At 38.1% G+C, this 16,075-nt stretch overlaps 1 protein-coding gene across 1 annotated transcript in view; it reads left to right on the forward strand.

Moving 5' to 3' along the window:
- Window positions 1–16,075, forward strand: part of atm (ATM serine/threonine kinase) — a 78,321-nt gene that overhangs the window by 42,432 nt on the left and 19,814 nt on the right. The window contains exons 34-46 of the mRNA XM_079609577.1: window positions 799–940; window positions 2,911–3,087; window positions 3,625–3,802; window positions 3,918–4,029; window positions 5,828–5,986; window positions 6,116–6,224; window positions 6,816–6,904; window positions 8,860–8,962; window positions 9,045–9,193; window positions 10,534–10,638; window positions 12,095–12,214; window positions 13,860–14,094; window positions 15,838–16,008. Of these exons, the coding sequence (XP_079465703.1) occupies window positions 799–940; window positions 2,911–3,087; window positions 3,625–3,802; window positions 3,918–4,029; window positions 5,828–5,986; window positions 6,116–6,224; window positions 6,816–6,904; window positions 8,860–8,962; window positions 9,045–9,193; window positions 10,534–10,638; window positions 12,095–12,214; window positions 13,860–14,094; window positions 15,838–16,008 (1,849 nt within the window). The remainder of the gene's footprint in view (window positions 1–798; window positions 941–2,910; window positions 3,088–3,624; window positions 3,803–3,917; window positions 4,030–5,827; window positions 5,987–6,115; window positions 6,225–6,815; window positions 6,905–8,859; window positions 8,963–9,044; window positions 9,194–10,533; window positions 10,639–12,094; window positions 12,215–13,859; window positions 14,095–15,837; window positions 16,009–16,075) is intronic.

Below are 16,075 nucleotides of genomic sequence, written 5' to 3' on the forward strand. Positions count from 1 at the left end.
ATCGGCTCGATAAGAAAATTTGGCCGATAAATAATGGATTATTTCCTTCAGATGAACACTGTTCGCCACGATGATTTTGAATTGCTTGAAATATGATTGGAATCACTTTGAAAAAGGAAAATACAGTTCAGTGCAACATGTGCAGCGCAAGTCTGTCATATCGGCGACATCAAATTATAATGAGAACATTATTATTGTGTGCTTTGGACGTGACTTGTCATGGTGACACTTTTGTTTTTGTAATCAGGCTCTCAAAAATTATATACAAATTTGGATTTAGATTTATTGGCCAATAGATCGGTTACCATCTTTCAAATATACAGGTGAATGTCAAAAAATGAGAATATGGTGCAAAAGTTAATTTACTTTTTTAAAATTCAACTTTTCACAAGGTGAAACTAATATACAGTATTATATATACAGTATCAGCTTATGAAAATCTTTTCACAATATTCTAATTTTGAATTTGGGGTTTTCATAAGCTGTACGCCATAATCATCAAAATTATAACAAATAAAGACTTGAAATATCTCACTCTGCCTGTAATGAGTCTATATAATATATTAGTTTCACCTTGAATTACTGACATAAATGAACTTTTGCACGATATTCACCTGTAAAGAATTATCGTGTCGGACAACATTTTCATATCGGTGCATCCCTAACTTCCACACTGTTCTTGGATCAACTTCATGACAAATTCACACGAAACAATTTCTAGTATTTGCCTTCTAATAGTATTTATTTTGGATGTGCCTGCATCTCTTACATCATCGTTCTCTCTCTCTTTTATTTCAGTATTGCGGTGCGTCAGGCTGCTGGCGTGTGTTTAAAGGACATCTTGGCCACACAGTCTGGGCTTGATTTCGGAGAAATGTATAAAAGTAAAAGGGACCCTCTGCTGGCGTACCTAAACCCCTTCCGCTCCGCCAAGAGACGGGCAAGTGTCTCACATCTGCACATGTCTACATGAAATCCTTTTATGGACACTTGATTCCAACTGCGCGCTGAATATTGATGAATTGACGAACCATTAAAGTACCTCTATTATGCTACAAGTAACTTATTTTGTTTTAAAGGTCTCCTCGGTCGGTTTACATGCATCCAAGGTAAAAAATTAAATAAACAAATGGTTTAATTTTCTGATAATAGTTTGATCAAGTCAAATTCATTCTCAAAAAACCCTTCCTTTCCTCTGCTCTGATTGGTCAGATGACTCAGTATGCTGTGATTGGTCTACTCTGCTCTGATTGGTCAGATGACTCAGTCTGCTGTGATTGGTCTACTCTGCTCTGATTGGTCAGATGACTCGGTCTGCTGTGATTGGTCTACTCTGCTCTGATTGGTCAGATGACTCAGTCTGTTGTGATTGGTCTACTCTGCTCTAATTGGTCAGATGGTTCAGTCTGCTGTGATTGGTCTACTCTGCTCTAATTGGTCAGATGGCCCAGTCTAATGTGATTGGTCTACTCTGCTCTGATTGGTCAGATGACCCAGTCTGCTGTGATTGGTCTTCTCTGCTCTGATTGGTCAGATGACCCAGTCGGTTGTGATTGGTCTACTCTGCTCTGATTGGTCAGATGGCCCAGTCTGTTGTGATTGGTCTACTCTGCTCTAATTGGTCAGATGGCCCAGTCTATTGTGATTGGTCTACTCTGCTCTGATTGGTCAGATGGCCCAGTCTGTTGTGATTGGTCGACCGCTTACAGCTCATGTCGGAATTGAAACATGCATTATAATATCTTAATTTCAGCTCTGGATCTTCCTCAGCACTTGATACATGAAGAGTAATGATGGCATCAGTTTTACCGTATCAATTCGAGCTCGATTCCTCATCCTTTGGAAGTGCGTGCAAAGTGAATTTGCATTCCCAGCAAATAAAACAGCGACTTCTCGACATGTCGACAGCACGAATCAAACTCTTCCTCAGCTACAGCCACAGTGTGTGAGGGTCAGAGTAGACATTGTTCGAGGGCCACCACTGAAGACCATAGACTGGCATTATGCAAATTTGTTACAAATCCACATACGTCCGAGCAGGAAGTGAGACTGGCTTTACTGATTCAGTTCAGAATCGGTTCTTTCTTTTAGGAGAAAATAATCTTTGAGTTTGAAACTTTGCAGACTTTTTACATTCACAAACGGCGACTGCATATTACACACTGCATGAAAGGTAATATCCGAAAAAGCATAATAGAGGTACTTTAATAAACAAATGATTGAATAGTAGCGGTGTAACAATATATCACAATACAAAAATGCAACAATATGTATCGTGGATAGTGACAATATGTATTGTGTAAAGTTCACCCAAAATACAAATTACTGTGCGTGCAAAAATTCACGTTTTCAGAGTTTGTGTCAGTACTACGTTAAACTGCTGTATATAATGTTGAATATAATGTATAATAATGCAATGGGGGAATATTTGTGTGTCCTGATAATGCCAAATGTCTTACGTTACCAGTAAAAAGCGGAGTACATCATTTTAAATATATCTAGTCAGTGAAATGGGGCAAGCATATTCTTCTAAAATAATTCAGTATTTTCAGCTCCAGAATCATGAATATTGTTATTCTGGTGTCTCTGTTGTCCTGCGTTGGGTTTCCAGCACCAAGTCCAAGACTATTCATTTACACACACTGTAAAACCAAATTTAGCATTTTAATCAACAGTACTTTTTTTGTTAACCTTTTACTATGTCTTGGAGTTTCGCAATATATATCATATCGTGAGTTCGGTTTCGTGATATGTAACGAAACGTGACATGAGGGTATCGTTACACCCCTAATGAATAGATATATTTTAATAAATAAACCTTTAAATGACAACAAAAGTAATACCTGCAGTAATAAAAGTAACCCATACTACGGTCCAGACCTTATAGGACTTATCTGCTCTTTTGTACAGGAGCCCATCATGACCATGGAAGTGAGCTCCGAGTCCAGAGACAGGCTGGACAGCTCCGACCTGTGGTTAGTGACACCTGGTGGACACAAGGACTGGGTGAAGAACCTGTGCATGGCCCTGTTAGACAGTGGAGGGGTCCGAAATGAAGCTCTGCTTCTCACCAGACCTTTATGCGAGGTACACTGATGAAAAACTAGCTGGTGGTCCAGTTTATAATGCTGATGTGTGTTTGTCTGACCCAAAAGCCTTATTATAAAACGGATAGTTCCAGTCCTTGATTCTGATTGGTTGAGCCGCATTCAAAGCCGTTGTAAATTACTCAACAAACACACACCTGTGACTGTGAGCGCATTACATTAGTTACTGCGCAACTGCCGTCTGTGGTTCTTTGTTGCTGCATGTGTTGCTTAGCAACCTCCTTGGAACTACATTGCTTGGCGGAGGAATAAAAGTATTATAACGTTATATTTTTTGTTGCTGGTGTTTATTTTATGAATAAAAGAAATATTAAAATGAATATTTTTATGGAGTAACTGTTTTATAAAAGCAATAAGCCTGGCGAAGCCGTGTTTTACAGTGGATTTAGAACAGCTAAGGGGGTTTTAGACTTAGACTAACAACGCCTCTTAGCTGTTCTAAACTCACTGTAAATCACGGCTTCGCGGGGCTTATTGCTTTATTAACTCATCACAAGCAACTTCTTTATTGCTGTAGGTGAACACAGATTTTTGTCAGAGGATGCTGCCGCTCTTTGTTCATGATATTCTCCTGGGAGATGTGGAGGGTTCCTGGAGGCGGCTGTTATCCACACACATCCAGAGTTTCTTCAGTCAGTACCGCAGACCCTCCACCCCCACCAGCCGCCCCACCACCCCCATGCTCTCCGATTCAGGTGCAAAACCATCCCAGTCTTCATTATGACAATAACAACTTGCTCTGCTGCAGTGCTGCCTTATTAGAGATTCTCTATTCTGTACAAGTGAGCGCTTTTTGTTCTGTTTTAACAGGGAACACTGTTGATGTTGCCAACCAGAGCCAGATAGACAAAGCCTCACTCCGCAGCATGCTGGCGGTCATAGACTACCTCAGACAGCAGAGCCGCCCGCTGGCACCTGGAAGGTTGGAAAAAGTTTCATTTCTATCAAATTTTGTGCGGCCAAAGTATATAATTGTTATTAATGCTCTTATTTAGATGTTTTGAATATGCATGCACCCCTACTGCCCCTAGGGGTGGTAACATTTATTGCTGCTCGAGAGTTTTGCGTGAGGATTTCCACGCAGATTTCAATGTGCTGATCTGATTCAAGCTGCTTGATTTGAAAGCGACTTATGTGTGAGCAGTGATTTATACATCGTTACACTATCGACAATGATCAAAGGTTTTTTTGCGTGCAAAAATGTGTGTGTGCGTGCGTGTCAGGGCGGTAAGTATTTTTGTTTCAGGATTCTTTCATCAATTGAAAGTTATAAAGAACAGTAATAGTAACTGTAAAAGAGAAATCTTTTGTAACGTTTTAAGTGTCTTTTCTTTCACTTTTGTCCAATAGTCTAATGAGTCCTTGCTGAGTAAGTATTAAACAGTGTTAATGTACTTGTTTACCTGCTTCAGATGAAAAATTGCACACTATATTTTGCCGTCAAATTATGCAGATGTGTGATTTACCGGTGCATTAAATGCTTTCTTTAAAAATGAGCCTTAGCATGACTACAGACATTTTACCATGGATTATGAAAACAATCAGAAATGTCAGATGTGGGGGAAATGTTGATGACTTTCAGACGAAAACAGGAAGAAGGGACATAAATGTGATATATGTTTCCATCCACCTATTTTAAATCGAATTTTAGGATGTCGCATAAAAAAACCTGGATGAAAATGCCACAATGCGCATACATTTTAAATGTCTCACACAACACTAGTTGACGTTCACAAACATTTGTTATCCGCCTCCGAACGCAAGATATCATGACATCGTTTATTGCGTTTCGTCTGCCGCTCTGAGACGCGAGTCATTCATGATGTACGAAAAAGAGCCACAGTGGCTTTCCCCGGTGACAAAAACTAACATTTTTATTAGATATTTGCATCTATGTACCAACAAGTGCTTTTGTTCTCTTAGACACATGGGTGCTTTATTCACAAATGTTTTGGGAAATATTTTAGTTTTTCGAATAAGTTAAATTTTTTATATTTGGATGGAAACATAACTATTGTTTGCAAAAAAAAAAAAAGTAATAGACCCTGAGAGTCACTGGCCCAAAAGTGCCCGTAGCTGAAGAAACTCATTTGAGGAATTGAATAAGATTAATATGTTATACATTTGCTGATTGTGGTGAGGACAGAACTATATTTTCTGTATGATACCATGATTCTGGTTTGTTGAGAATTTGTAATGAGACCTTTTTAAATAGTTCACTTAGTTCACTTTTTTTTTTATCATTTACTCACCCTCAAGTTGTTCCAAACCTGTATGAGTTTCTTTCTTCTGCTGAACCAAAAGAAGATATTTAGAAAAATGTTGGTAACCACCAGACAGTTGATGGACCTACTATGTACATTTATCACAAAAAAGTTGTTATGCTCGCATGAGGTGGTTTTTCAGGCAATTTGAAAAAGGAATATTTAGCAAACCTGTAATGGAAACAGTTTTTGCGCATTCACAGGTCACCTGATGTAGATGATGCGGTGTGTTCGGACAGAATACGAGACAGATTTCTTTATTAGTTTTTGCGGAATTGACGTGTTTCTATTGTGCCTATTTTTAATTCGCAATTTAAATTTGCGCAATTTGAAGGGTAATGGAAACGCGGCTACTGATGACAATTTTCATTTTTAAGTGAACTAATCATTTAAAGTACATTGTAAAGTGCAGTAATTGTGATTTAAACGAACATTTCATTTATTGATTTTTTAAAGTAATGAATATGGGACGGTGTGTGACTCTAATTTCTGGCTGGATCTGAACTACCTGGAGGTGGCAGGAGCCGCCCAGGTGTGTTCGGCCCACTTCACCGCTCTCCTGTACTCTGAGATCTACGTGGACAAGATCAGATCCAACATGGAGGAGAGCCGGAGGTACTGCCAGTGACACTTATTCACTAGACACAACTTATTCACGGTTGCTATAATCACGGCCACAGGATTTACACTAATTCATTTGTTGTTTGGAGAGCCGTATAGTGACCAATGGCATGTTTGTCTCAGCTTACAGTCCCGAGCGTCGAGGAGGATCACGTTTGATGAGAGCAGCCAGACTCTGTCCATCAGCAGCGTGAGTGAGAAGAGTTTGGAGGACTCTGGCATCAGTCTCCAGGTGGGTGATGATGGGTGTCAGAGCCTGGAAGTGGAGCGACAGCCGTTTCATCACTGCGCTGCAACCCCACTCCTCACTGGCTACGTTTACATGCACAACTTTAGTTTCAATCGGACTGAATTCATTGCGATTGATGAAACCGAGCGTGGATGAGAGTCTGAAACAAGGACTGGTGGGCCGCTGTCCTGCTCCACTTCACAGACGCAGTGAAAGGAGAATTATAGGATGAGGGGACAGTCGTTTATATGACACTTTATTCATCAGGAAGAACCGCTCGTAATTTCTACGTCACTGCACACGCGCGGTCCTTTCAGTTTTCAATCCGATCAAGTGTTTACATGTTCTCTCGATCGGATTAGAAAAGGAATAAAGCACCCCTTTCAATCCGATCGAAATCTCTTTCGGATCGAGCTCAATCGGATCGATTAAGGCTTTTCAGTGCGATTGAGCCGCCAACACGATTACTAACGCATTATTTGGTTGCGTGTGAACGTAGCCAGTGTCACTGCACCGCGCACACACTCTCCTTCTCTGAATATAATGCGGTCAAACACTGGGATGTTCAGTAAGACTTTGATTGGTCTGTGTCAGGATCTTCTGATTGAAGTGTACAGGTGCATTGGGGAACCGGACAGCCTGTACGGATGTGGAGGGGGGAAGTTAATCAGTCCTCTGACTAGGTGAGACTTTTCTACTCAATAGATGATCTTTTAAATAAACCCAGCTGTTTTGATGCATGTAAATATGAACATACGCTATATGCACAATGGGCCTCATTCAAGAACGAATGAGGAACACATATGTGACCATGGACCACAAAACCAGTCACATGGGTCAATTTTTTTAAAATTGAGATGTATACATAATCTGAAAGCTGTATAAATTAGCTTTCCATTGATGTATGGTTTGTTATGATAGGACAATATTTGGCAGAGATGCAACTATGTATTTGAAAATCTGGAATCTGAGGATGCAAAAAACTCAAAACATTGAGAAAATCTCCTTTAAAGTTGTCCATTTATGTTCACGATTGTGCTGCATTCACTCACAAAATACATGTTTTATATATTTACGGTAGGAAATTTACACAATATCTTCATGGAACATGATCTTTACTTAATATCAATAATTTTGACGCATACAATGTGTTGTTGGCTATTGCCACAGATTTCCCCGTGCGACTGTGACTGGTTTTGTGATCCAGGGTCACATTTATGAATTAACAAATAAATATATAAATTAGGGCTGTTAAACGATTAATCGCATCCAAAATAAAAGTTTGTGTTTACATAATAAATGTGTGTGTACTGTGTATAATTATTTTGTATATATAAATACACACACATGCTTGTATATATTTAAGAAATATTTGCATCTATATACTGTATATAGATGTATATATAATTTATATTATATATAAATATTAATATTTTATATATAAATAACACATTTTTCTTAAATATATACATGCACGTGTGTGTGTGTATTTATATATACAAAATAATTATACACAGTAAACACACATTTATTATGTAAACACAAACTTTTATTTTGGATTCGATTAATCGCGATTAATCGTTTAACAGGCCTAATATAAATTAAGTAAATTCAGAGTAATTTGTGCAAAACAATGGACCTTCCCAAAACTCTCCTTTGGGTTCACAAATGCTTCATTAACCTTTTTTTGTTTATGTTATGTAGATTTGATAGTTAAACGTGTGAACGGTAATGAATTCCAATTATTTGTAAATAGGGCATTTTTACGCTAGCATAATCACCACCCATAATTACTACAGGATTGCTGTGGGATCTTCTGGACTTCCTTCTCAGGTTTGGCTCCAGTATATTGTATAAATGCAAAAGAGACTAATTATTGACCATATGCCTTACAAAATAATTCAATTAAAGCGTGCAAAAACATTCTACTGGTGATCAGAATAATAGTGTTGGTTGCACTTTATTTTACAGTACATGCACTTATGTGTACTTACAGTGTATTTATCTAAGAAAGTACCGGTAACTACACGGGTTAAGGTTAGGTTCAGATTTAGAACCTAGTTATGACCCGGTTATTGTAATAACTATAATAAATACATAGTATGTTCATGTGGATCAGGACTGTAAAATAAAGTACTACCATAGTATCTATAATAAAAAGAAAGCCAGACAGTGCGGCTGTTTTCAGTCATTTTTGTTTATTAAAGTTTTTTTTTTTTTTTTTTACATTTAACTTATTGGATAATCAATTAATTTGGTCATTATACTGTATATTATTATGTTAAATGCAGTGTCAGTTTGCCTAAAAGAAAACGAAGCTTTCAGATGATTTTGTTCATGTGTGGTTGGGAGCACGTAAAAAAAATTCACTAATTGAAAATACAGAAACTTGCATAAATCCAAAAATATAAATCAAAACAACTTAACAAACAATTTACACAAATTAATTCTGCTTGTGTTTCATAAATGCGGCCTATAAAAGGTCAACATTAAAGTTGAACTAGCCATTTTTTTAATTAACTAATGTCAACAGAGCTGTAATGTTAGCTAATGTTAATTAATGGTCTTTATTGTAGTGTTACCCTGTAGCTATTTTTACTCTTACTAATTAAGATCTAAGTGTGTGTGTGGTCTCCAGAATTCGAACGTATGAACATGAAGCCATGTGGGAAAAGGCTTTGGTCTCGTATGACCTTCACTCCAACCTCCCAGAGGTCACTCGGCAGATCGGCATAGTAGAGGTGCGGTTGATGCTTCTGCCAAATCATGAGGTTTAAAAGTCGTGGTCTCTGGGTAACAGCGGTCCGTGTGTGTGTCTCTCAGGGTCTGCAGAACTTCGGCTTGTGTGGTATCCTGCGCACGTATCTCCACGGGCTGGAGAGAGAGGGGGTGGAGTGGAGTCCTGAGCTCCGAGAGCTGCGCTTTCAGGCCGCCTGGAGAAGCACACAGTGGGACTGCGACCTGCCTGAGAGGTGCGTGTTTGGATCAACGCTCTTTAAAGGTTGCTGTCGTACGAGGTCGCAGGCCATTTCTTTTCTCGGAGGACATCGCTGAAGCACGTATGGTCGCGGCTGGCATTGTGTGAGAGGAATAACGAGACGAGCGCCTCCCGATAATCTTCAAACATGTTGCAAAAATTCACACACAACCACGTCACACAGGCTAGATCAGGGGGCTTGGTTCCATCCGGACCACGGGACATCTTTTTACCGTTTCTACATGTTGAAGTGAGCAAAGCATCAAAACAACAGAGCTATATCTATAATGTTTTTTCTAGAGCCAAAGTGCTTTATTCAAGCCCTTTCCCATTCGTGTGTGTCTCTCTCTCCCTCGCTTAAAGTGTAAAGCGCCACATTAAGAGCTGGAGACGACGCGGCTATTTTAATAACAACAGTTGCAAAGCAGCAAAATAGATACTTTTGCTAAAACTATAGAAAATGATAATAATTGCTAATACAATTATTTGTATCTGTCATACAGAGGATTCTGATCGTTTAACTAAACCAGTTAATCCGTGGCGTCTTTAGATGTTTTTTACACGTAGGTGTCTAAATGTTAAATAAATAAATCAATAAAAATAGCCAATTAAAACATCTGATCTAACCTTTTTATATTCATATCCAGTTGGTAGAAATATTTATTTTTTGGATACATTTTTAGTACAAATTCTTAGACATCACAGTTTTGGCTCTATGGGCCCAAAATTAACATTTTGATGACTATTTTGATTGTTTAGGTTTTTTCTTTTTCTTTTACAAAGTACTGTTTCGATGGAAATGTATAACTGTTCCAAAAAAGTATTGTCCGGACCTCCGCTGGGAAGGAAATATAGAGACCGGACCTCTTGGACCTTTCATTGAACACCCCTGGGCTAGACCCGTGAATATTATCATAGATCCCTACAGCGTGCGCATACACTGACACACACAAATACACTCTCTAGTTGTTTTTATTAAAAAGGAATGGTTGCGTCGTTCTCTGTAGATTTACACACATTTACACACTCGTCTTTTTATTTCATTTCTTTTTTCTATCTGACGCTACAGCAGCAACATTGAAAGCTCCAGTGTCCGTGTTTAGGTTGAAAGCTCATGTGATCGCCGCCGGCTCACCCTGTAATACAGTCGTGCCGTGCACCAGCCGTTTTGACGAGATTATCAGGTTAACTGACTCGTAACGTGTGCAATGGCTCACAACCTCCCGAGGGTCCGAACTCACACGCCTTAACCATGGAACTGAATTATAATCATATTGACTTTTTTCAGTTGTACTTGATTTTCAACTTTTTTACCCTCTCTTATTTTTTCCCCAGAAATGAGAAGCTGAAGCCTGGCATCAATGAGTCCTTGTTCAATTCCCTCCAAGCTTTGAGAGATAGAGAACTGTCCCTATTTGAGCAAACCCTCAACTACGCCAGGTAACCAGATTACACTGTGATAAGCCCTGTTCACACCAGGACAATAACTATAACTTTAAAGTTTTAATAATCGTTCTAATTCAATGACAATAGGGAAGTCCACAACACAGTAGATCTTTGAACAACATTTCAATCAACCAATCAGATTTGAGGGACAAGTTTACAGTAAATCTCAAGCTTATGTGCTTCTACATCAGTTATTCACTATCATTTCCCTCTGGTTTTAGGGAAGTGTTATGGGCAGGGTTAGGTTTAGGGATAGGGTTAGGATTACATTTTTGGACAGGAATGATGTTCCAGGATCAACAAAATATGTTGATCCAGGAACATGTCTTGAACATACTTAAGGAATGCAACCAAGGCTTCACTTATGCTTATATAAAGCATTACAGTAATCCAACGTGTGGAAATACAGGTGAAACTCGAAAAAAGTTCATTTATTTCAGTAATAATTCAACTTAAAAGGTGAAACTAATATATTATATAGACTCATTACATGCAAAGTGAGATATTTCAAGCCTTTATTTGTTTGATGATTATGGCTTACAGATTATGAAGACCTTTTCACAATATTCTAATTTTGAATTTGGGGTTTTCATAAGCTGTAAGCCATTATTTCCATAATCATCAAAATTATAACAAATAAAGGCTTGAAATATCTCACTTTGCATGTAATGAGTCTATATAATATATTAGTTTCACCTTTTAAGTCGAATTCTGAAATAAATGAACTTTTGCACCATATTCTAATTTTTCAAATTTCACCTGTAAAGGCATAACAGTCGTAAAGTTTGGTTGAAAGAATAGATTTAAAGGTAGGGTAGGTCAGAATTGTCTAAAAAAACTTTTATTCAAATTTGTTTAAACTGTCTTTATATACCAATACATAATTAAAATGCAAGTACTCTGAAATAGAGAGTATAAAAAACTGAGTGACTCTAGTGTATTTAATCTTCAATAAACACAGCTCATTAATTCCATTCACTCCCGCCTAAAAAAGGGTGCGCGACTGCGCGCACGTGGGCAGAGCCAATAATAGCGGCAGTAGTCATGGCGACGGAGAGTGACAGTCACGCAAGCCAATTACTTGTTTCGTCCCGGTAGGAATTAATGAGCTGTGTTTTTTGAAGATTAAATACACTGTAGTCACTTAATTTTTATACTCTCTTTTTCAAAGTACTTACATTTTAATTATGTATTGGTATATAAAGACAGTTTAAGCCAGTTTGAAAAAAAGGTTTCATGACTTCACTTAACAATGCACGTTACTAGACAATAGTCCATAACTTTCAACTTTTCAATCCAACTTTCAAATGTTTTAGCTTTTAAAGTGGCAGACGACAAAGCTGCAGCACACTCTTATGTATGGATGCGTATGTAGTTCTCAATTACAAACATAGATCCTGTCCACGAGGCGTCATGCATGTGACCTGTCTGTGTTTGCCTGTTCTGCCAGAGGTCATGAGGTGGAGGAGTTGTGTCGTGGGAGTCTGGAGGCCGTGTCTTCACTGTATCCTGCTCTCTGTAACCTGCAGAGGATCAGTGAGCTGCGGGGGGTCGAGGAGCTGTTCTCCAGGTCACATTACACTTGCATCTTACAATCACACAAGCAAAAGCACTACTCCTCAATTAGCATCTTGAAACTTGATTTTTTTTCTTGAGGAATTTGGGTCAAGGTCAAATTTGTGCTTGTTAGCATCCATGTGGCTTTTGTGACTAAACAATCTGGGTGCAAAAGAGCTTTTTTCTCACTGACAGTCACTTAAAAATATGATTTTATGATGACATGGTAGTTTAATGGCCAATCAGCACAGCCCTAATTCTCATGTGTATGTAGTCCTTAGTCACATGCAATGTTAGGTTCAAGTGATCAGCTTGCCAGCAGAACTGAGCGACCATGATTTTGATTCTGATACACTTCTGCAGTGTTCTGCACAGGGTTATTATCATTATATACAATCATTATATGTCTCATATACAAGGTTTTACACTCCCTTGCTCCTCCACCACTGAAGGATTTGATCAAATCTAAAGAAAATTTGCAGAGGACCATGCGAGCCTCCACCAGAGGAGCCTTGATAATACCCAACAGGCGTACCAGCTTCGGTCAGACGGTCCTGTCTGTCTGGGGTGGGAACCTGTGGAATAGTCTTCCTCTAACACTGAGATGCCTTACATATAGCTCGTTTAAAGTCCAGTTGAAAAAATGGTTATGGGCAAACCAAAGTTGCATACATTAGTGGGTATGTTGTATCTTGAGGAGAGGAAGGAAGAAGAAAGGGGAAGGGAAAAAAGAAAAAAGAAGAAGATAAATTGTGTACATTGATGAGTGTTTGTGAAGCTGAATGATTTTTTAAGTCTTGTGAATATTGTATATAGGACTTTTGATAATTTATTGATAAACGATGTACTTACTGTAGATGTGAATGTTATTTTGCAATGTTTTGTGACCTGTGTGATCTTAGCCTGTGGGACTACAGATGGAAATTAACCCTTGGCTACAATCCAGCATGTTCACATGCATGGATTCCATGTTTGTTCATTAACATGCACTGTCCCAATCAAAAAAAAAAAAAAAAATGAACAAAAAATATAACTAATTTTTGGCTTGGGCTAAGAACATGAGTGGCATATGTTTGGCGGTTAAGGTATAATGCAATAGCGTGTGTCTGTGTGTGAGTGGAGGTGTGTTTGAGTTTACTATGATAATCAGGTCTTTGCATGGTACTCTGTAATGATACATTTTATTGTGAGTATTGATTGTATTGTTTATTTCGTTTTGTGTCTTCTTTCTGTTAACACTTTACACTTTAATTTCCCCTCAGGGATCAATAAAAGAAGTCTGACTCTTATTGATATAAATGGAAATGCAAACGGATAGCTTTAGTTTTTATATAGACATAAACTATCTTTAAAAATCTGTTTTACAAAGCAGTTGCTTTTTTTTTTCTTTCTTAAACAACCCCATGTTCATGCAAGAACTTTACTTCTTTTTGTGAGATCTGGAAGTGCTTTGACCCTTAACGTTCAAAATAACATGATATCACACATACTTAGCTGCAGTGTTATGCATTATTAAGTTATTAATAACTAATTGTATTACTTTCCCTAAAAAAAAAAAGTAAAATAAGAGATTGCTGTTTTTATTATTTGTATTAAAGATCCAAATATGAGTGTATATGACTGTATATTAATATATAGTATGTTTCTGTTCTCGCCAGGCCTGTAACTGACTCCAGCCTCAATGAAGTCTACAGGAAGTGGCACCAGCACTCTGATCTCCTCACCGACAGTGACTTCCGTCTGGTGGAGCCCGTCTTAGCCTTGCGCTCCTCCATACAGGAGACGCTGATCTTCTCCGAGACAGACCCAGAGAAGAAGAAATACCTGCTCTCTGCCTATTCCTCGCACCTGATGGAGCTCTGCAAGCTGGCTCGCTCTGCAGGAAACACACAGGTCTGTCCATGTCTGTGTGTCAGTTAGCCAGACTCCAGTGCATTATACTTTCATATGAACAAGTCAAAGTCATTTGTATAGCATTTTTCACAATACACATTGTTTTAAAGCAGCTTTCCAGAAAATCATGATGTTAATGCTTATAACATCTGAATGCCTTCTAGCAGATCTGGGCGATAATATAGTTTACATTTTGTGATAGCTATAGTATTTTGCTATAGTACACATAATACATGCCCTACACAAGTATACTGTTGGATATTTATATATCCAAGTTTATATAAAGAGCTGGCCGATAATATAGTTTGGTTTTGCAATGAAATAAAAAAACAGGTAGATTAGCCATATATAATATATTGCTTTACATGAGTGTGCCGTACGTATATGGATAAAGTTGGATATATGTCCAGCTTTATATATAGAGCTGAGCAATACACAATTCACATTTTGATACAATATAAACAACCAGGCAGCCAATATTTAATATAGTACATATTGCTTTACGTGAGTGTACTGTATGTATGCAGGTAAAGTAGGATGTATTATATATCAAATGTTTAATTTATCACTGGGTGATAGAGCGGCACAATTAATCGTTGAAAGATCGTGATCTCGATTCAAACACCCACGCGATCTTATTCCTACATGACAACGATTCGGCTCTGTCTATTACACTTTTGACACTGATTCAGATCTGCGCTGGCACTGCCGCTGAGCCAGAGAGAGCAGTTGTCATGTGTAAGTGTGAAACGGCTTTTTGACCAGCATTATTCTGTTACAATAATTCAAATGATCACAGAAGTACTGGGATAAAAGGTTATAGTTCAGATACTGTTCAAACACAGATGTCTATGGAAGCGTGTTTCCGCCACAGAATAAAAAATAAAAAAGGTACCGGTAATTGTGACTTTTTATCTCAGAATTGCGTGATATAAAGTCAGAATGGTGAGATATAAACTCGCAATTCTGACTTTATATTCTGACTGCATGTTTATATCCTGCAATTCTGACTTTATATCACGCAATTGGGAGATATAAAGTCAGAATTGCATGATATAAAGTCGCAATTGCGTGTTATAAAGTCAGAATTGGGAGATATAAAGTCAGAATTGCGTGATATAAAGTCAGATTGATGAGAAATGAACTCGCAATTCTGACTTTATATTCTGACTGCATGTTTATATCTGCCAATTCTAACTTTATATCACATAATTGGGAGATATAAAGTCAGAATTGCATGATATAAAGTCGCAATTGCATGTTATAAAGTCAGAACTGCATGATATAAAGTCGCAATTGCGTGTTATAAAGTCAGAATTGGGAGACAATTCTGAGGAAAAAAGTGTGATGTGCATGTGTGATATCTTTTTTTCCTTAAAAAATTGGACTTCATAACTTGCAATTGCAAGTTTATATCTCACAATTCTGACTTTATAACTCGCAATTGCAAGTTTATATCTCACAATTCTGAGAAAAGATGTCAGAATTGTGAGATATAAGCTCGCAATTGTGCTAAAAAAATAGAGTTACATGAGTGCATTATGTATCCGGGTAAACTTGGGTATTCTTATAGTTGTATAAATCAATCATCAATTTGAATAAGACTTTTACTTCATATTTGAATGCCTAACAAACTTGTTTGTGAAATATTTTGCCTGAAAAGTGCGTTTGTGCTCTGTCATGAAATAAAATGCCCCTTTTATGGTATTGTGTTATACATATGTTATGCATATGTTGGTGTAGCTGGCCGAGCGGGCCGTTTTCCACATGAAGCAGCACAGCCTGGTCAGTGGTGGCGTTGGCAGCAGCTCGTGGGCCTGCCAGCTGGAGGAGGCGCAGGTGTTCTGGGTGAAGAAGGAGCACGGGCTGGCTCTGGGGCTGCTCAAACAGATGATACAACAACTAGAGGATCTGGTGGGTTGATATGTGGTTAAGGTGGCTTCTATAGTCCATTTCACAGGTGTACATAATGCCAAATGTG

This window comes from Phoxinus phoxinus, assembly GCF_949152265.1.
Source record: "Phoxinus phoxinus genome assembly, chromosome: 4".
Lineage (NCBI taxonomy): Eukaryota > Metazoa > Chordata > Actinopteri > Cypriniformes > Leuciscidae > Phoxinus > Phoxinus phoxinus.